At 40.3% G+C, this 22,026-nt stretch overlaps 1 protein-coding gene across 2 annotated transcripts in view; it reads right to left on the reverse strand.

The window, feature by feature from the left end:
- Positions 1 to 22,026, reverse strand: part of LOC139816126 (uncharacterized) — a 205,194-nt gene that overhangs the window by 6,871 nt on the left and 176,297 nt on the right. For both annotated transcript variants that reach the window (XM_071783470.1, XM_071783471.1), the window contains 9 exons: positions 21,195 to 21,248; positions 20,832 to 20,900; positions 19,941 to 20,030; positions 18,457 to 18,519; positions 15,266 to 15,491; positions 14,706 to 14,825; positions 14,516 to 14,623; positions 14,105 to 14,287; positions 13,610 to 13,706 (listed from right to left, as the gene is read on the reverse strand). In XM_071783470.1, coding sequence (XP_071639571.1) covers positions 13,610 to 13,706; positions 14,105 to 14,287; positions 14,516 to 14,623; positions 14,706 to 14,825; positions 15,266 to 15,491; positions 18,457 to 18,519; positions 19,941 to 20,030; positions 20,832 to 20,900; positions 21,195 to 21,248 — 1,010 coding nt within the window. The remainder of the gene's footprint in view (positions 1 to 13,609; positions 13,707 to 14,104; positions 14,288 to 14,515; positions 14,624 to 14,705; positions 14,826 to 15,265; positions 15,492 to 18,456; positions 18,520 to 19,940; positions 20,031 to 20,831; positions 20,901 to 21,194; positions 21,249 to 22,026) is intronic.

The raw sequence follows: 22,026 nt of genomic DNA on the forward strand, positions 1-22,026 counted from the left end.
CAATTTGACACACATCCGGACTCTGCGTATCGTGTCGTTGAATCGCGTGAATATTTAGCGACGAAGACGCCCTTCGACACACCACGATCGTACGATCGGAAGATCGCGAGTCGAATTTCGTCTTTTTTTTTTTTCTATGTCATGCGTATATATGTGCGAATAATGTGCATGCGTAATAACAATGTGACAGAAGTGAAGAGCATGACTGTGAAACGGTGAATGATACGAGACGTAATGAGCGTAAAATCATGGAAATGCAGAATATATGGGTGAACACGACAAAAGTAAAGTGAAAGAGAAGAAACGCGCGAGAAAGAGATGGATGAAAGAGAAAGAGAGAGAGATAGAGAGCGATAGAAAGAGGCAGAAAGATAGATAGAAAAAGAGAGAAATAGAAAGAGAGAGAGAGAAAGAAAGAGAAAGAGAGAGAGAGAGCGCAATGATGAGTCGTGAATCGCAATAAGTGAACGAAAAAAGAAGGCACACAATCCGTAGGACATAATACGTAAATATGATTAAATTCCGTTAGATAATTACCTGCGGGTCGGTTATACGTTTTGTGCGTGCGTTGTGCGTGTTACAAGTCAGTACTCGTTTGGGGCTCTTTTACATTTGGCATCGATTGCTGTCCGGTATTAGTCAACTTAAAAAAAAAAACAGAGAAACCAAAAATCAAAAATCCGAGGTCAGAGGTCAACATCGTCGTGGACCGCGCGCGGGAGAGAAAAGAAAAGCGCGAGAAAGAACGCGAGATCCGTTTCGCTCCTCCGCGAAAACGCGTCGTTCGTTTCACGCGGACCGGACGCGCGAAAAGTCCGCGGGGGGAGAGGGGGGGGGGGGGAATCGCGCGAAGGTCCGTGAAACACGTTGAAGGGCTGTCAAGGCAAACCGGGACGTCTTCCATTGAGATCCTGTCGTTTCTTGGACGTTTCGCGTCGTGGGATATACAGCACGAGATTATCCGGAAGAAGAATTCTCTAGCGATCGTTACGTCCCCTCGTTCAATGATTTTGATAAAATTGCCAAAATATTAATATTAAAAATATAATATTCGATAAAATTAACGATGAAAAATATAATAGTTATTGTCACGTTGTAAATTGCTCTTGATATGACACGGTCGCGACATTGCAATCTCGTGTTGTCGGATTTGTTTCACCCTCTCTTCCCGCCCCCGCCGAATTCTTTATCGAATCCCCCGTATGATATTCCGCCCGTCGTCCATACGATCGACATCCGATCTCGCGCAGGAAAGAGCCGGGAACGCGCGGCGCATCGGCTCGGGCATCGACCTCTGTCGTTTTTCGAGATTGACTCCGGATGCATCTTTCATCCGGCCGCCTCGCGCCTCGCGCCGATCGGATCGAGAACAGCGAGAGGAAACGGTGTGAGTAAATAAAAAATCGCGCGGAACCCCAAATACAAATCTCTCGAACGCGCGGCTTGAATCGCGATACCCGCGCGGTGAATCCGCGAGCGAAAAGACGACGAAAAAGAAACGACGCGTGGGATTTAAATACAGAAAAAAAAGTCGTCGTCACATCTTTATAATCTTGACAATCGGGCGGAGTAAGCGTAAACGAAGATAAGTGTGTACGGGGCCGTTCGGTAATTGGCACATTGCTGGCGAACGTGGCGACGGTTTGTTGAAAACTATGCATGATTAATTAATTTCTTTCACTAAGGCTAAGTTCAACGCTATAAATTTAATCCCTCGCAACTTTCGAGGTTTCGACATATTGCTCGAGCAAACTCCGTTTATAACATTTACTCGGAAAAGCACCACTTTGTCATCCACTTCCCGAAGAGTACCACCAGACATTTCTACTTTTGTCTAATCGTGAAATCGACGTCTTTATTAAATAAAAAAAAAAAATATCATTTTCGGTTCTCGACAAAGGACATCGCCAAAACGTGCGCCAGAGACCAATCACCCTGATGTACCCCGTTCACACGGATTCTCCTGTTTAAAGTAAAAAAAATAAAACATTGTATGAAGATTGTTGTGCCCATGCCGATGATCGAGGTGCACAGAGATGTAGATCGCAGTTACATTGAAAGAGAAGCAGAGTCGTTTTTCTTTTCTTACCGAGTTCGCCGTTTACGAATTAGCACGTGAGTATTGTCGATGCCCGCACAAATGACGCCGACCTTCCGGGTTACGAGGCAACGGAAGACTCTTATAATAGCATGCACCTCTCGAAGGCGCGGATACGAAAGAAAAAAATAAAACGAAAAAAAAAGAGAAAGAGAGAGAGAGAAAAAGAGAGAGAACGGGGATGCCTTCTCCCATGCGAAACTGCATGCGCGTCTACGCAAGATTAAACACGTATGTATTTTATGCGTGACAGGCATACATACACGCGCGCGCGCACACACACACACACACACACGTACACATACATTCATGCCGCATGCCGCACACGTACGTACGAAACGTGCCTAATAATTAAGTAATAATACTCCGACTAGTTGTGAAACGAACAAAAATCGAAACGAACAGATAGGGTGGTTATATTATACATAAATATCGAAAAAAAAGAAATATCGGCCAATCAAAAAAATACACAGAGAAAACCTTCAGTCCAATCCTTATAGTAAGGCAATATAGTATATAGTACGGACTCAGACTCATATAGATAGATAGAGATATATAGAGAAAGAGATAGAGAAATGAGATGGACAGAGATAGACAGAGAAGGGGAGGAAGAGAAAAGAGAAAAGGAGAATATATAAATATATATAAAATATATGTATATATCGATTCTCAAAGTGTGTCTTCCATGGATGGGTATGTACATATACACAATAGATTGAGAGAAAAAGAGAGAGAGAGAGAAAGAGTGAATGTGATGGAGAGAAGAATGATGAATCTTGCACGAGGGTGGAGCACGCATATGGAACGTGATGTGAGACGCGACAGTAAACGTTCGATCGGTATCGGTGAAGTCGAAAGAGGTGATTACGTGGTGGCGAATCGTCGACAAGGAGCAAGTACGACACAGCGTAGAGAAACCAGACATATAAGAAGCCCAAGTATCGTACAAATCATATAAGTGAGGTAACTAATTAAGACCTCTGGTGATGCTACACGTCAGCGTGTAGACCGGGGTGACCGTAAACTCGCGCACTTATCCCGTAGGCGTAATGAGACTTCTTTCAATTCAACGCACCACTACTTTTTATGATATTATAGTTTGCCTAAGTGACAATTGAGGTTTCGTTTGAAAATTCTATCCTTCAACATTTATCATTTTTTTAACTGAAAAATGTGGAAATCAACTCCGATTTGATCTCAAGAGATTTCATATGCGTGAATTTATAGCCACTCCGTATAGACAGGTGCACGAGTTGCAATTGGCAGTAGTTTTCGCGACGTACAATACCGGCACCTCGGAACTAAAACAATTAACATCATTCTCCGCGGCTGGAAGCTACCTATTAGGAGCGACATATTTTCCTCGACATTTATAACATATTCTTTCTTTTTCGCTTCTGAGCCGTACGCTGATGTTGGTTGTTTCGATTCCGAGGTGCCGGGGTGCTCTATCCTCGTCATTGCGCATTTAATTGATTACGATTGCATTCGTGGAGACCGATCGAGACTCGTCAAATATTGTTTTTTCTTGATCGGCAACATTAAAAAAGATTTACGAAAGGTATCTCAGTTTTTTAGGCGTCCTTTAGATATCTTCCTTTTAAAAATTCTTTTGAACAACACGACTCATCACAAAGAGTCTTCACGGCGCAAGTTCTTCGCTTATGATCTCCGAAACAACATGAGAAATTCGCAGAGGAATCTGAAGGATGTCTGAAAATTAGAACTTCTTCAAAGACCTCTCATCCGAAGCTTTGCCCGAGAGATCATAATCGGGAAACTCATCGTGTTAAACTCTTTCGCAAGTTTCCCCGATATTGTGTCAACGAATCGCGAGTGATCGATTTTGGGAATTAACTTCCAGGAATAAAGATGCCGAAAGAATTTAACGAATCTTGATTCGTTCCCGCTTGCATCATTTGCACACGTGCGCGTGAACACGAGGAAATACTTGTAACGTAAGTGCGTGTGAGTACGTCAAATAAGCTTTATTAGTATGTAACGAAAAAAAACCGAAGAAAATTAGAATTATATAAATAAAGTTTAGTTGCCTATAGTTTATACTTTATATTTGCTTGTAACATCACTAAATCGAATTAGTTTTTATCTAGCAATTAAGGCTAGAAAACTGTTCCAGTTGATTCAATTTCGATAAAAGAGTGATGAAGCTATAATAATTTCAATGTGCCCAGTTATTTGTACTATCTTCAAGTATTGTACGCATTTAGATGTAAATGATTATCATCCCATCGATCATTGCCGATTCTATAGCAGAGGAAATATGATGATGGATACGTGATGTATGTTAGCAAGTGGAATAAATGTAGCAATAAAATTTTTTTTCAGTAAAATCCTGAGATTAATAAAACATTGGGGGATTTCCAGCAAGCGACACAAGTCGACACAAACGTCGTTCTATCTTTCTTTTTTGGCTGAGAAAGACAACACTTACGTCGACTTGTGTCATTTGCTGGAAAGCTCCCATTATTAGAAGAAATCAAGTGAAATCTACGTTGTTTTACAGATCCTTTTTATTTTATCTAATCTGGATTTTGCGCGTGTAAGATATTTCTATTTCACGACTTAAATAAATTAGATTCATTGTACGTCTTTAACGAAAATTTAATACAAATTATTTGGAAGATATCGATGGTGTCTTAGAAACATAGAAAAACGATCAATCTCTATCTCGATCGCGATGAGCTTTTGCTCAAGATTTGTTGTGCAGTTATACCACTTTATTCCACTTGGCATGCCCGTATGATCGCGCGCACGTACATACAGAGGCACGTACGAATATTTCTTCGCAGCCGTAGCGAGAAGGTAGAACCACTTCTCGAATTTCGTACGCGGCGCGTGCGGTGACGAGGCGGCACACCGGTACGATTCCATCGCGACGATTAACGTCATCGGATCGTATAAAATATACATTTGTTATATACATATGTACACGCTGCCGAGAGCGGCGAGCAATTTGGGTGATTCGATCTATTTCAAACAAGAATCTCGACGTTCGGACAGAATGTAAGGGTCAGACGCGTCGTCATGCGTCGAGTGACCTCTCGTCGTCCCGTGAAGACTGGCGGGGTGAGATAGACTGTGACGGGGTGAAATAGAGAGAGAGAACAAGACAAAGAGAGAAAGAGAGAGAAAGAGAAAAAGAGAGAGAAAAAAAGGGAGCCGGTGGAAAAAAGACTAGCACAGCAATACAGGGGAGAATCTCTGTGAGATGCACTTGCGCGCGCGGGTGGTGCGTGCCATCGTCGTGGTACGTCACGCAAACGGGAAATCCAATGTAAACCTTGAAAAAACGTACGAAGATGGTACAGACGACGGTTAAGAGGACGGAGGGGGGTCGTGGTGGCGGGCAAAGGGTGCGGGGGTGAGACCTTACTATAAGAAGTGGATTGGAGCGAGTGTGTATGTGTGTCTGACAAGGTCGGGCCGCTCACTACTGCCGCGTTTCTACGTCGTGTCGTGACGTGATCGCCGTGACTGTCTTGCATCGTCGATCTCGATCTCCGGGATCGAAACACCGTAAAATTTCGACGGGCAATAACCCTCGGACCGATATGAGATGCAAGGATGTATCCTGGTATCCTCAACATTTACATTTTTATAGAATAAATGTAGCCGTTTCTTCGGATCCGTCGAAACGCGAACTTCCTGGGATCACGTATCCCGGATATATTTTACAGCAAATGTAACAAATATACGTTTTAATTCAATTTTAATGCAAAATTTATGGACAGATGTATATTGTTTCATATTTCGCGATAAAAGGAGATACATCTTTAGTGAAGAGCGTAAACGAGAATTTTTTAACTAATATTTTAGGATTTAAAAAATCTCTTATAAAGCTACTTGAAAGAAAATTAACTATTCAGAATAACTCGAATAAATCTTATATCGTTGACGATGCCAGACAATCCTCGACGTTTGCCGATGCTCGATGAGCGAAAGCGCTCTCCTCTCTTCGTCTTTCGCGTCGAATCGGCATGGGCGTCTCGGTGAGGACTTAGCTTGGATGTGCTCGCGCGGATGCTCGATAGAAACCAAGGAGGTAAACGTATTGTAAATACATATTATATAAATAGGTATATCTTGCGAAAAAGGCGAAGTGAGAGCGCTAAAATCAAAGACGTATAGCACGTAGCACAGCAGAGTCTTAATGAAAGTTTGCTCGTTTTTCAAAACTGGCTAATTGTAAGTATGACACTAGCCAACACATGTCTGCGTAACTCTGTATGTGTGTATGTGTGAGGGGGTATGTGTGTGTGTGTTTATAACTGGATAATTTTGGACAATTGGTGTGCCACATAAACGTTTTCTCGCGAGAATTTCGTACCGAGTCGCAGTACCGCGGAAGCGCCGCAGGACAAAGGCTTTTCTCCCCTTGTCATATTTGTATCGAACGCAGGCACTAGCAGAATATTCGAACGGTCTCAAGCAGAAAAGAAGTGTGAAGCTTTAGGAAATCAAGTAGAGTGCAAAATAATTTCAGAACAGCGAGAAATCGCGCGGCGTTTCTTGCGCCTCGGATGTCACGATTCTCCTTTGTGCTCCATGAAAAACGTGCAGTAGATACAAGCGGACTTGATAGATCCAAGGAGTGACATTCCTGAAGTATCGCATTTTCATGTACTCAAAAGATAAATGTCAGAACCAGAAGATATAAATTATTAGCAATTATAGAGATTTAAGCATCGATCTGTATAGGCATGTGCTTACGTAATATTAAAGATTATGAAGATTAATATTTAAGAATTAAAATTTAAATAATTTAAAGAATTATAATAAACGCTGGGGTGCGCATTTCGCGTACTAAACTTTCGGATACGTTTAATTAATTGCGCGGTACTATTGTCACTGTATTGCATATCATAATGATAATAATTATTATAATTATAAATACTAAAAAATGTGTGTTTAAAATCTATTCGCTACGGAATCGCGATAAAGCTTTATTCAATATTAAGCCTTACGTTGTAAACAAAGCGTATAAGAAGTAGTATAGAAATATTTGCTGTATTAGTTGCTGTATTTTTGGTCAATATAAAATTATTAATAAATCACGATGACTGAGAAAAATACAATATAATTTTGAAAGATCCTGCAAGAATACATTGCGATGATGCAAGCAACTTACTTCTGGTCGTTCAAAGCTGCGTATATCTATTGCACATTTTAGGTTTATTTCATTGCATTTACAAAAAAGTATTTCTCGATCCTTAAACAACCAATACAAACACGATGCCAATCAATCAGTCGCCCGTGCGCTTTTCGATATTCCCAATGAAATATCTTGACAAAAGGAAAAGCACCTGTCGCTGTTGACACTTTTCTTCGTACAGCACAAAGTGATAGAGAACGCGAACGTAGAAAAATTGATAGTCAAGAAGTCGGACAAAAAGATTCGTCTCAGAGCAAGCATATGGTATCAAGATTGTGACTGAGAGGTAAAATGTCAAATGACTGTAGCACGTGTATGGCGATAGGAGAATTAGACTCGCTGGATTAACTCCGAAGAATTCCGCTAAACTGCTATAGATGTTCGATTTTATCATAAATCTCGAGCAGAAAAATTGAAAATTCTGCACACACACATATACACACAACATATAATATATAATATATAAATATATACATTTTATTATTTTATTTACTCACACACGTGAGAATAAACTTCTCAATTTGTTTCCTAATTTGTATCTCTTGTCGAGACCAATATTTCACAATATTGACGGTATCTGTTCTACAAATCTGTGTGTGTGTAGTGAAGTCTGCAAATTACGTTGTTACACAAATTATGGGAAATTTGTACAATGGTCTTGGAGCGTTACGTGAATCGTGAACTATGGGATTTACGAGACAGAGAAAAAAGCTTTTACTTTCACTTTACATCCCAACAGAATGACAAAATGGATTGCAGGATCTGGCGGAATGCTCCGGAGTGCCGTGAAATAGGATAACAGTTATCGACAGTATGATGATTGTGCTGCAGACATACCGAATAAAAAAGAATATGAATATAAATATATATTCCGTGTGTTTGATATATATGTATATGCGTGTATATATAATATATATAAAAACAGTACAGAATAATAATTATAATAATAATAACGATAATAATAATAATAATAATAGAATAATAAACGGTAATCTTTTATAATAGTAATAATAATTATAATAATTTATAAGTATGAATAAGTAAAAATTTACTCGTGACTGGTCTGTATGGCCTCCTTGAAGTTAGTACTCCACTTCCAGCCATACTAAAAAATTAATATTATTTTCACTATCTGTTAGATTGTAACATCTGTTTTCTTATTTGTCTCTTTTTTTTTTAATTTTCACTTTTTCTTTTCTAGTCTCTCTAGTTAGTACACAGAACTTTCGTGTACGAAATATAGCTTGCGATAACCCGCGTCGCTCGCGATTCTTTTGTAAAAAAAAAAAAAAAATACAAATGCGGAGAGAAAGAGAAAGCTTCGGCAAGCGGGAAGCCTCTCTCCCGCTTCGCTTGTTATCAGAGACGAGATATATCTGCTCGTTATCAGCAAACGAACAGCCGCGTCTTGACGAATTATCTTGCGATGTCCGTAGAAAAAAAAAGATAAAAAAAAAGAGAGAGAGGGAAAGAAGACTCGTCGCGACGCAGATTTTCCGTCGTTATACCACAACTAACACTCATGAATGATCTGACAAAACATCGTGATCGGCGTCGTCGAAGAAGAGGATCGTAAAAGCGACCTGCGCTCTATATGCCATCGAGGCGATCTTGCGGCTCTTCATCTTGCGCTTTGCGCGTAAACTCTGTATATAATTCTTGTTTCTGTTTCTACAATTATTTATTTCCATATCGCTGATCAGAGAGTTACAAGAAGCGAAACGCAGAGCGCAAGATGCGAGGCTGCGAAGTCGCTTTTATGGGATAGTGAGGCAACATTCGCTATAATCTCGAAGGTAGTTAAAGCAACGCGACGTTTAGGCGAACGTTGCATTGCCACTCTTCAAGCAATCTTCGAATCGCTCTCGAAACGAGTGAATGACGATGAGAAAGAGAGAGAAAAAGAGAAAGAGAGAGAGGTAGAAAGAGAGAAAGAGTGAGTGGGAGAGAAAGAGGGGGAGAGAAAGAGAAGCTCGAGACAGCCGATCCGAGCGATTCGATTCTTCCGATACTCATGAACGATAAGCATCGACGGCTACGAATGTTTTGTCACACCATGCGCTAAATGTATAAAAGATATCTATACTATCGGGACACAGCAAACATTGAAGATATTGGTTTTGTGGGTAAGGACGGAGGGGTCCATATCACAGAGACAGAGAGAGATAGAGAAAGAGATAGAGAGAGAATAAAAAAAGAATGAGAGAAAGAGAGAGAGAGAGACAAGTTGTAGGAGAATTGCACATTTTATTTCCGCCGAATGCTTTCGTGCGATGTTGAATTGTTGGCTCGAAAAAAGACGAATCTTCGGAGAAGGGAGACAGATAAAGACGCACGAGCTCGCGAAAAAAGAGAGAGGTAGAGGGAAAAAAAACAAAAGAGAAAGAGAGACAGAGATAGAGACAGAAAGAAAGAGAGAAAGAGAGCCATCATCGTATTCGTATACGCGGTTAATATTTTTATTTTACTCCCCGGAGGATCGTTAAAGACCTTATCGAAGAAGATGGCAAGAGAGAGTCGATAGTGTTTCACACGTGACCGAGGAGAAATGAAGATATGTTGGGCGGAGAGATGAGCGGCGTCGGCCGCTGCGAGACGTTCGCTAATGGATCTCCACATCGCAACGCGTAGCAGCGACCCTTGAAGATTGACAGTCCGTGTGCAACGCGACTGATCTTCGCGGCTCGATCGCGACAGCGAGATGCGATTGAAAGCAGATCGAGGTGGAGAATTAATTTCGACGTGGGAGAAGAAGTGATTTAACTTTGAGGAAACGCGTTTTTTTTCCAGGAAGTTAAGTGCCTTATCATCTAAATCAAAACTAGTCCCAAGATCGTTTGTACACGATAGAGCTGTCTGATAGCTGATACTTATCTGGGACAGGTGATATCTTTTAGCACCAAGGCGAATTGTGACGTGCTACTGTTACTTAAGTAGCACTAAAAAAAAATATAGCACCGTTATATATATTTTTTTAAGTATTACGACAGGTATTGACACTCGTGAAATCAGTTTCTAGTTACTCCGGTGCTGCCCGGTCGTCGGATTTTATTTCTCCCGAATAACCGGTGAGTCATTTCTTTGTCCATGTTAAGATATACGATAATCTCACGCGAGTGACAGATTTCTCAAGATACGTATCGTACAAGTGTACCGTTGTACGACGTATGCAAAGGGACAAAGGCGATCGTTCGGTTTTTAATGAGAAGGTTTACATCAGATTTCGTACTGTCAACGATGGTGATGCGGAATAAGCGAGCGGTAGCCGAGGAACAAGGTAAATGGAGCTGCGGGTCTGTCTCTAATTGGACGATCGAAGACAGCGGAAGGCTTTTGCAGCACTTGACAATAATCCACTTTCAAATTTTTCAAATTGTATAAAAAAATGTGTAATTTTTTGAAGTTGCATTTGATTAGAAGAAAATTCAATTTTTATTGTCGCGTTTATCCGATTTTGAAGGAGCACGATAATAACAGGACCCGACAAAATTTTGCAACTGTTATATATTTTATTTGCCATGCTATCTATGGGGGCAGATTGTACAATCTGATTGCAAGTAGGCATTTCGTCAGTGATATTATTTGAAATCAAAGTTAGAATTTAGTTTCACGATATCATGATATCAACGTAGCAGCACATTGGAAACATAAGCGTTGCAAAACTTTGAGATGTGTTAACAATATGGCTATTCATATTGTTGAATAACAATTAATGAATTTCTCGTTATTAATTTCGCGTAGCTCACGTGTGCCAACTTCTCGTCGTAAATATATTTCCGCCGATTCGATAGTTTGTCTGTCTGACTATGCCGTCATTGTTCTACTTATGGCTTTAAAACTGCAGATGAAATGTTACTTTAAATTAATTCTACATCTTCATTCGCAAATGTAACGCAACTCAGTTTCAGTTTATTAATGTTAATTATTTAGAAATATATATTTTCAATACGCTGCTTCTTGAACAATGTAATCGACTGGTGTAATTGAGCAAATTCAAGTTCAACAATATTAAAAATTGACGGAAATGTACATCTCGAGTAAAATTGAACTGTAAATTCAATCATTTATAGTTTATCGATAATTTTATTACTGGCGATAGCAGAGTTTATGCGTGTTAAAATTTTATCGCCCGGCATTTTGATGGGAATAATACGTTAGGACGATCCATATATCTAGAATAATATTGCACATGCGATGACACACACGTCCAAAATTCAATTAATAATCAGGCACAGTCAGACGGACGTTGTATATATATAATGATGCCTACTTTCGATGGTCTCGCGCATCGCAGCGATTTATGTATGTGTGTCAATGACATTTGATCGGCGCGTCACAAAAGTTGTGCGCGTTAGAACAAACATTATTGTACGGTATATATACAATATGACGCATATGACGTATACGGCGTATGCATGTATGTATATACGTAGAAAGAGAGGCGAGTATTTTACGTATTGTGATTATAGACATATTTATATATTATGTACCAGAACAAAACTCTATATCACTCGTTATCATGCGCTTGTTAGCATAATGAGGATACGGGGTAAGCAGTGGTCGGATAGTACACGTCTCTTTGCAAAATACCATACCGGCTTACTTATGTGGGACAAGAAAGATCTACGAAGCGTGGAGAGTGGTCTCATCGACGCTCTACTTTGTTGACAGGTAGCAGATTGTAAATATTGCCGCCGTGTGAGACAGTGTTCGGTGAGACGAGTTCGCAGAGGTGAATAAGAAGCTGCGATGGGCACAATCAGGGTGTTCCGTAATCTTTTTGCAAGTTTCGAACTCTCATTGAACACGTTTACGCGTTTTCTTATATTATGCTTTGTGTAAAAAAAATAGTAAGCAAAAATTTTTCAATATATTGAAATCGAAGAATTAGCTTATTGCAATCGTTTCTCACTTTTTTTTACATAATTACATGATAAATTATTATCGCATATTTTATGTGGAAATTTAGTAATATAAAATGTGAAAGTTCCAGAAGAAATGCCTCATTTTCCAAGAGAGACTTTTTAAAAAGGTTGGAAATTAAATTTGGTATAACACAAATGCGCGTATACGCGCATCATATACTAAAAGTTAACGTTTCATATAAATATGAATATGGATTAGATAAAGTAAGAACTTTTGCGATCAATAATATTATATAGAATGTTCTGTTGAAGATATAACGAAACAATGATGGTAACCTCGTGACATTTGAAGTTTATTTTATCTTTGCGAGAACGCCAAAGCGTTATTTGTCAAACTATAACGGTTTAAAATAATTAAATCTTATAAAAGAATAAAAATTCTGTAAAAAATAAAGAATAAAAAATCCGTCTCAAGCTATACACGAGCAATATGCTCGTGCTTGAATCGTTCGTTTTTTAATGGCATATAATTCAAAAACTATTAGAATAATTTTTCTAAGAAAAACGGAAGGAAATAAATGAGTTACGCCTGGTTTACTCATTTTTCAGGCATACTTAATAATGTTATACTAATTGCTAACTATACTCGTTCGACATCGTGGCAAATATGATGCATTCCTTCTGGAACACGTCGCGCCCATAATTAGAGTAGTTAAATCCGACGTGCCCATCTCCTAACGAAAGCCAATATTTCGATCATCACACGTATCAGAGTGTGCGTGTGCCGTGCCACTCGCGACAAAGTGTGCCGTGCCACACGACATAATGTGCACGCAACGAGAAGGAGGGATTGTATGCACGTAGGAAACTTATAGGATCTCTCATTTTCCGCATTCGATCGCGTTGGAAGGCGCGGCCCTCTCGAACGTTTCTCGTGGCAGGACCAGCCTCTAAATGAAATCCGCTTCGTCCCGCGACGAATCGTATCTCGATTACGCGCACTCTCTACGGAAAAGGATCCTCGCAGCCAGGACGACGACATGAGAAACGTTCTCTCGTCCGAGACCGTCCCCGAGACTCTAATCGAGAATTAGCGATTCGCGGATTCCCGCGACGAAACTTCATCTTCCCGCGATGTCTTCCCGATTCTTCTTTTTCTTCTTCCTCGAGGGAGAGGAGGCCGGGATGGAAGAACATGGATATGGATGTTCAAGCGTGACACGAGGATTGATCGAGGAGAACTCGAGGGGATATTTCATGCAACGGGTGACGCAGTACTTTCCGGTATCGGGGAAAGGTGCGTTTTACGGGGATCGCGACGGTGAAGAAAAAACTGGAGCGGAAAATCGGTGGGAGGATTAGGTCTCGATAGAAGGTAGAGATAGATAGATAGAGAGATAGAGAGAGAAAGAGAGAGAGATAGAGAAGAGAGCGAGCGAGCGAGCGAGCGAGCGGGGCCAATGGAGCGGTTACCTTAGAATGCTGTGCCGTCGTCGGTGTTATAGGCGGCGTGTCCTCGGCGTCTACGCTCGCTGCGTTTGGTAATCGCTGCTCTTGCACCGACGCCAAGCTAAGCCGAACAGAAACCGAGTTTCATCAGTAGAGGAGAAAATCTGGCGTTATGGATTCTAATTTATTTATTTTTCAGAATCTGTTATACCTATATCGATTGCTAGTCGCAGGAAGAACGTACATTGAAATCTTGGGACTGGCTAAAGAACTATCGTTAAGAGATTTAATTAGAATTTAAAGTAGATATGCGCACTTCAAAGTTTGTTGAATTGATTTCAGGAAATTTAAAACCAGCTTTTGATAAGATATACCTGTTCTTTATTTTGATAAGCTTTTACTGTTGTAAACGAAGTAAGAATTTTTGATCGCGCTTGCAAGCGCGATCGAAAAACTCGGCAGTCTTGTCGAGCTGGAATTAGCGCCATGATACCATTCCAATAAAATAAAAAGCCGTACCGTTTGAGCGTCACGAGGGTGCCGGTGAGTTTCTTGCAACGCCTCAACGCGGACTCCAGTCGTTCGGGTTCTTCCTTCAGGAACTTCTCCTCGCGCACCACTTTTTCCATCTCGGAGCTCAGCAGGCCCTTCATACCCTCTTGCAAACTCGGGAACCGTACTTTCAGATCGGCCACAGTTTTGCTGGAAAGCAATAAATGATTCCGCAAAATTATATCCTGTATATCTGCGCCGTCGTATTTAGCGCTAAATATTGCCGGTTCTTTCTTCCGAATTTTCTCATCACCGACAGAGAGAGGAGACGTTCACGTATCATTTGTAAAATTCTACCCATGCATTTAGCGTCAACGTTACGCGACGGCAATGATGATGCTCTCTGCTCAAGTGGGATCGAACGCGCGCGTGGCTTACCTGGATTTACTCAATATCAAAGCCATGTTCTCCACATCCGACATATTGACACGCGTCTTTCTATTGATCACGTTACCGCGAAGCTCCTCCACGGTGCTCTCGAGCTCGCTGAAATTCGCAAACGTTTCGTTAACGTTTCTTTGTGCGGCGTGTCTTTTAGCGTCGTCTCTAAAGAATCGGCGACACTCACGTGAGATCTTTTTCCAGCCTTATCATTTCTTGCTTGTAGAGATCTTCCTCGCGGCTCAGTCGAATCTTCTCCGTGTCCCCGGCCGTCCAAGCTGCGTCCCCTCCCGATAGTAGCATGGCCCTGAAACAATAATCGTTTGAAGTCATCGAGCCCGCAGTATTTCCTTTATTAAAACACACATTGTGTGTTTTAATTTCGTTTTAATACGAAAGCGTGTTTTAATTTCATTATATATTATATCAAAATTATTAAAGCGCAAATATGCATTTGTAATATTTGTATTATTAAATATTATCGTAATATTTGTATAAAGCTGTATTGACGTCAAACATTTCTTTATTTATTCATATATTTTTGTAATACAATGTTTACCTGCAATATTGGTTATTAAATACTGCAGTAATTATATGGAAAAATACTGCATGTTTGACTATTTACTTTATCTCATCTTTTTTTATATCCTTGGATCAGAAGTTCTTGGACTTACATGAATCCTGCTTTTTACATTTGCAATTATAATCATTCATTCGATCGATTGCAAGTCATATATGCGTTTATACCTAATCGTGATGAATGTGTCCTTAATGGTCTCGCGCACCGTGTGGGCCTGGGCCTGCGACATGCGCCTCAAATTTCTCACTTCTTGCCTGAGGTCCTTCGCCTTCTTCTGCAAACCCCTCAGCTGGTTGTACATCTCCGGCGTGAGCGCCAGGTCCCTGTACACGTACTGACCGGCCACCAGCGCGGCCGGTTTCGGCGGTGGTGTCGGCTTGTGCCTGTCTCTCTCTGAAATCGTTCGTTCGACGCGTAAGAATAAGTGTCTCCCGCGTGATCACCCGCGTATTGCGCGAACACTTAAAGGATTTAAGCTCGCACGGCCGCCGCTCTTTCTCCCGTGCGAAAGGAAGCTTCGAATTCCGAGTGGCGAACGACCGGAACCAGACCGTTTGCCTACGAGTACTAATTGAACCCTTTCGCGAATAACATAGAGAACATTCGAAAGAATAATTAAATTATTAAATATTGAATAATTATAAATGAAGTGAATCATCGTACAGTTTATTTCATTTAATTTCTAGCTTCCAAATGTGATTAATTGTGAAAATATTAATCGGGACGAAAGAATTTGTCTTTCCTGCGATTTCTCTTGGCCCGGGGGAGCATCCCGCATTTTACCATGCAGAGTTTGCGAAGGGCGAAACGGCTCTGTCGCTGATTGCCGTCTATGGCAAATAAACGATTCGTCGTCGGCGTTTCGAGTGCACGGCCGGTTCCTCAATCAGCTGATTAAATTTGACGTTCGCCACTCGTTGGCGTCGTTGATCGACGCCTCGTCATAACGGGCTTCGCACGATAGAAGAGCGGGGCCCCGGTAATGAGAGGACAGGAACGGTTAAACGGGTCGGCGACACAACACAATTTTACTGTCACGTTTATTGCCGCGGTTTTATTGGACAGATAACGAAATGCACGACAGCGGAAGAAGGAGACAACGGATGACCTAACTTGACGGATCGAAAGTGTCCGCTGGTATTTCCAAGCGGAAGGACCGTATGTGTGTGTGTGCGTGTTTGCATATGCGTGTGATATATACCCTTCGTGGCGTATCTCGCTGTGTGTGCACTGCGTTCCTCTGCAATAACATAATTATCTCCACGGGGGTGTCGCTCTCGCTGATCGCAATGATATTTCCATCGGCGATCAGGTCGCGAAACGCGCGCGATCGAAAATCAGTTTCTTCAATGCGCTCGCGATATGTGCAAGCGTTTTAATCAAATTTCCCAACATTACCCGACAAACATAAAACAGGTGCATACCGGTTTCTATGTAAATTATAAAATTACAGCACGGATACCTTTTTTATTTGTTAACAACTAGCGATAAGTATTCTTTTATAAATAAAATAAATTGCGATATACACCGTCAACTTTTAAATATTTGTAAAGTAAGGTAGAAGCCTTCACGTGACATTTTACTGCAAAAACACGCTTTGGGTGTTTTGGCCAAACGGTGCGCAAAAGGAACGAAGTATTTAATGATCTTCGTCAACTGCTGCGGTCACCAGGTGCACCTGCTCCATGCAAGATCGAGAAAAGAAAATTCGCGCGCGTGATTTTACATCTGACAATCCGTGAGACAATCCCAAATGACCCGATCCCATGATAAGCGACGTAGCGCGTCCCCGCGGGCAAATAAAAGTACGCCCCCGACAAGATGAATAAAGGATGAATTTACGAGCAGGGCTCGGCAGGATGGAAGGGGGTGGACTGATAAGACGGATGTATTGTGATGTTTCCGAGTGATCGGCGGCGGCAGATATGCAGCCGTGACATATCGCTCGGCCTGGAGAACAGAGAAAGGAAGAGAGAGAGATAGAGAGAAAGAAAGGAACGAGACGCGCGCGGCACGCGAGCGTCGAGCGCGACGCGAAGAAATGCATTTGTCGCGAGTGTCCTGTAAAATAATACGAAGGTACGAATTGCCTCCTGTCCCGCGCACGGACGCCCACGCGGCCGCGAAGCGTTCGTCAACGCGATGATATATGAAGGGCACGTAGAAAAGGGCATAGTCGCGCATCTCGACCATGGTCGGGCGATATGTGGCTCGAAGTAACGCTTCGAAATGGGAGAGACATGTGAATTTCTCATCCGAATGTAAGGCGCGGATAATCTCGAAGAGAGAGAGAGAAACTGGAGAGAATTCCGTTCTCGGAGAGAGAGAGGGAGAGAGTAAATAAGTTACTGCTTCAGAGTTACTGAATGTGATTGATATGAAATGCGAAATGTTTTTCAAAGTAACTTCTAACGGGGCTTCACGATGTGTTCCCGATGAGTTTCACATGAAAACATACGGACCAGTTTGTTTGTACGTACGTGGCTTGATTTACTTTTAGTTTATTTTTTCGCTCTCGCCTGGAACCAGCAGGTTGACTTTCCTCGCATATGACACACTTTGAAAATCGATTTACATGGAAATGAACATATTAATTCGTTTAAAAATCCAGCAACGTCGACGTGCAGTAGCGCGCTCGTCTCAGTCTTTTACCGAGAGGTGGACTTACAATTTTCCGGTGCCCTCCATACAGTGTCGTCCCAGGAGGCGAGGAACGAAAATGAAAATAAAAGAGGAAGAGAAAGAGCTCGTATAACGACGGAACGGCGGAAACAGATTGTATCAAAGATTTGGAACGAACGCCCATTATGTGAACAACATATAAATATATGATAGACACAGCGTGACACATAGGGAAGAAGCATAGACACTTAGGACTGGAACTATTCGGATAATGCAATATATCTGATTATTTCGAGATTATCGCAATCATTGAATAAATAATAAATCATCTGGAATATTTACATATCTACGAGAGCATTCAGTCTGATCTCAACATGGAACTTTTCGATGGAATATCGAACGATTTGAATCTCCGTTAGAATAACGATCTAATTTTGGAAATGTACCTAAATATCGCTTAATATTAAAAAAAAAGTATTAATAGAGTTGAATAAAAAGTTTAATAGAAAAAATATTAACAGAAAAATACTTATTACTGAGAAGATAATATTTCAAGAGAAATATTTTTGGTGAATTTATTAGTAATATGACTTTTCATATTACTACACGTCAATTTTAAGTAACATGACTTTTGTTTGAGTTTCGTTCATGTTGATAAAGATATTGGATTTCTCTTAAATACGTAAAAAAATTGCCGAATAGTTCCACCCCTAACAGAAAGACGGGGAAGTTTTACCTTGCGACGACATCCTCGGCAACGTGGAGGATTTGATTGCCGGTTTCGTAGGTTTTGTGTCCGCTAGTCGTGGTAGGCATTGCAGAATCGAATACGAGAAGGCGTTAGAGATTATTGCGTTAGTATCCGCGTCAGAATCGTTTTTTCTTTCAATAAATATAGTTTTACTTGTGTGCGAAACCCTCTTACGATTAAATCGCTCTTATGACTATAATATTGCACTCACTGAATACGATTTTTCGTTACTGGGTAATTGCAGGAAGTGGCAAAAACGAATCATCGTATTTTGTGTGTAAAATACCTTTTTCTAATTATTATCAGTCATAATCAAGAGCAGTTGGCGCAATATCAGAAGACTACAAGTCGTTGGGCGAAATAATGACACAAGAAATTAAAGTTCATCATATTCCAATCTTTATATATAATATAAATATATTAGAATTTAGATAAATGTTTGCTTTTTCTTCTTGTGAAATCGAAAGAATTGAACATTAGAGAAGTGTTATTAATTCTTCTGTTATTTTTCTCAAAATGGAAAAATTATTACATTGTTTCGCTCAACGAAATTGTATAAGGGATAGAAAAAAGTGAAAATATACGTATATTTAATATCTCATCGCAAATCATCGTAATCGTCGCAATAATTGTTATAAAAATCTCCTTTGCGTTATTTCTAAAAAATACTGTTAGCGTTCGAAGATCGATATTGGAAAAGACACAAAAAAATATGTTGCAGATTCATCGCTGTCTTTAGCATTGTTAATTATGAATCTATTATGTAAACGTGTATAAAGAAAAGGATTACTAAACGCGACCGAGCCATTATTCGCATTAATCGATCAAATTGAAGTCGAGCATGAATCACACGAAAACTACACAAGATTTTGAAAGTAAGAATACAGATTATAGGTCTTCACTACTTGTGGCAATCTTCAATCGAACTTCAATCGAAATCAGACACTCTTCAATATTATCCCGTGACGCAAAATTGCATCCAATTCCTGCTCGTTGCAAAACAGCCAATCACGACCCAAAGTCTCGTTGTATAGTTCTTAAATTGCTACCCGAGTTTCTGTTACTTCGGCAAGAAAAGATCGATGTTGTCATCGCGCGCGACAAATTTCAATTGTAATTGGATCTCCAATATTTGCAACGCAAAAGGGAGAAAGGGTTTCATTTATTCTATTATATTCCAGTAGAACCTGGAGGATTAAAAGAATAGAAACTTCAAATATTAGGACTTTAAAATTTATCGCGTGTATATCTGGCGATTGTTGCGAAACGAGAATTCTCTCTTGCGAATTGTTTTGCGATCTGAGGCACGCTACAACGTTAGCGTTTAGACGAACGTCTACCACTTCCTCAACAAAAATGATCCGACAATGGTGGATTTGGATATTCTGGCTTTTACAGCGTGCTTAGCATACATTTTGCAAGTTTGTTTCTTTTTTCTTTTCTTTTACGTGACGTGCATTAGCCGTTACCTGCATGTTGCGGGGAATGTTGTTTGGGAGAGTTCATGTCTGGTGGCTCGTCACTGAAGGACACTGACTTTTCAAACGACACCGACTTGTCTGCAATAGATGTTGATCAGCATATTTTCGCGTATGTGTATGTGCGTGAAAAGCGTAAGAAGCGTGTACGTGTGAAAGTGCAGCATTCGGCCGGAGCGGACCTCGGCAATGGGGGATGAAACCAGCGCGGGCTTTCGGAATATGTACCTTTCTCGTTCGATTGAGAGAGTTACTTGCCATAAAATACTAATTAAGTTAAAAGCGCAACTTCGCGCTCTCCTTCAGTTTGCTTGAATCGATTTTCTTTATCTAAACTAATTTACGAGTACTTTAATTAATGCAATTCTGACGTTTCGCGATCTCCATTTCTGAGAAGCTCTCCGAGCAGCTGCTCTCGCGAATCATCCCTAAAGCCTGATATGCTGAGTAAAACGGTCATGAAAGTGTCGAGAGACGTTTCGGCGCGTGCACCATGCAAACGAACATCGTGGATGATTGCAAAAGAACATAATGCGTTATAAATTGGACAACGGTATTCTTTTTGTAAGAGTTTTAACTCACGAGAAAACGAAATCAACAAAACGATCGCGCGATTTGGATATAGACAAACATAATGCAAAATGTTAGAAAAAGAGGACAATCACGGATGAGCAGATTAAACGAAAATGTTGATGCTGTCGAAATTTGTTGGTGAAATGTCCACCAAATCAAGATCGCACGAGCAAGAAGATGAAACAAGGTACGATTATGTTATATGAGAAGGACGTGCAACGACGACAACGCAAAAGATATAGGAGGCGACAATGCAGCGAGCATTCGCAAAAGTGCATATATAAAAGAAACATATATATTGAAGCGCACCTTTGCCTAATTTTGGCGGTTTAACGTCAGTCCTTAAGTACGAGTCATCTGTAACGGCAGGTTGAGACACTTGAATTTTAAAGGACACGCGTTTTATTAACAGCAATAAAAGTAGAGACAACGTTAAATATATATATGATATATAAATATGTATAGAAAAATATATATGTAAAAGTAGATAAAAATTGTAATATATCTGCATATTATATATATATATATATATATATATATATATATATATATATATATATATATATATATATATATATATATATATATATATATATATATATATATATATAAGTAGCGGTTATACAGTGATTCAGAGGTGAATAGAAAGATAGAAGAAGATGAGAGACACACCTGGCAGTGAGGCAGAGCTGGAGCTAGAGTGTTTGTCGAACTCGTCCCCGGCGCCTGGTGTGTGCGTTAGTTCAGAATAACAAAGCAGTTGTACAGCAGGGTTTCAGGAGAGTTCAGTCCGTGAGACTACATCGCTACGGGCAACTATATGCCGTCGAATTCAACTAGATTCAATGCTCGCGGAAGCGGCTTCCCGAGCTTGTTACGCGAAAATATTTGCTATAATGTGCGTATTTAAGCTCGAAACAAAGCTCGCTGACAAAATTAATCACGTTCACCATCGCGTCTCGTTCAATCGGCAAAATTGTTTGACAAAATTCCGACGTGCTTGTTAATTCGAGATTATTTCTCGCAGGATTCTCTGTACGTTTCCGTCCAAAAAATTGGAGAAGCAGCGTTAACTCTAAAAATTTTTATCGAGAGGATTTACATGAAACTATACTATTTTATTTGATTTGATAAGTTATTTGCAAAAAAATTGTATCATGAATGTTATTCATTTCGTTACTTTTTGCAAGAGCGGTTTTTTGTTTTATATTTATTCTAATAAAGTTACAGTGTTACGCAGTGATATTACATCGCGTGTATTGAAAATATTCGAATATTCGAATATTCTCTAGCGTTAATTTAATTCGTTTTCGAAACATGCTGGGTATAAATAATGGCATATTGTTACTGGCGCGTAGCTCACGGCATAAATTCTTCCAATATATATGTATATCTGCATGTATGTACGCAACACATATGTATACGTATGCACGTTCGTATCTAAAGTTGTGTCGTTTCAGCGAATCTCAACTTATCTAGAAGGCGACCACGACGTTTATCACGA

This window comes from Temnothorax longispinosus, chromosome 7 (genome assembly GCF_030848805.1).
Source record: "Temnothorax longispinosus isolate EJ_2023e chromosome 7, Tlon_JGU_v1, whole genome shotgun sequence".
Lineage (NCBI taxonomy): Eukaryota > Metazoa > Arthropoda > Insecta > Hymenoptera > Formicidae > Temnothorax > Temnothorax longispinosus.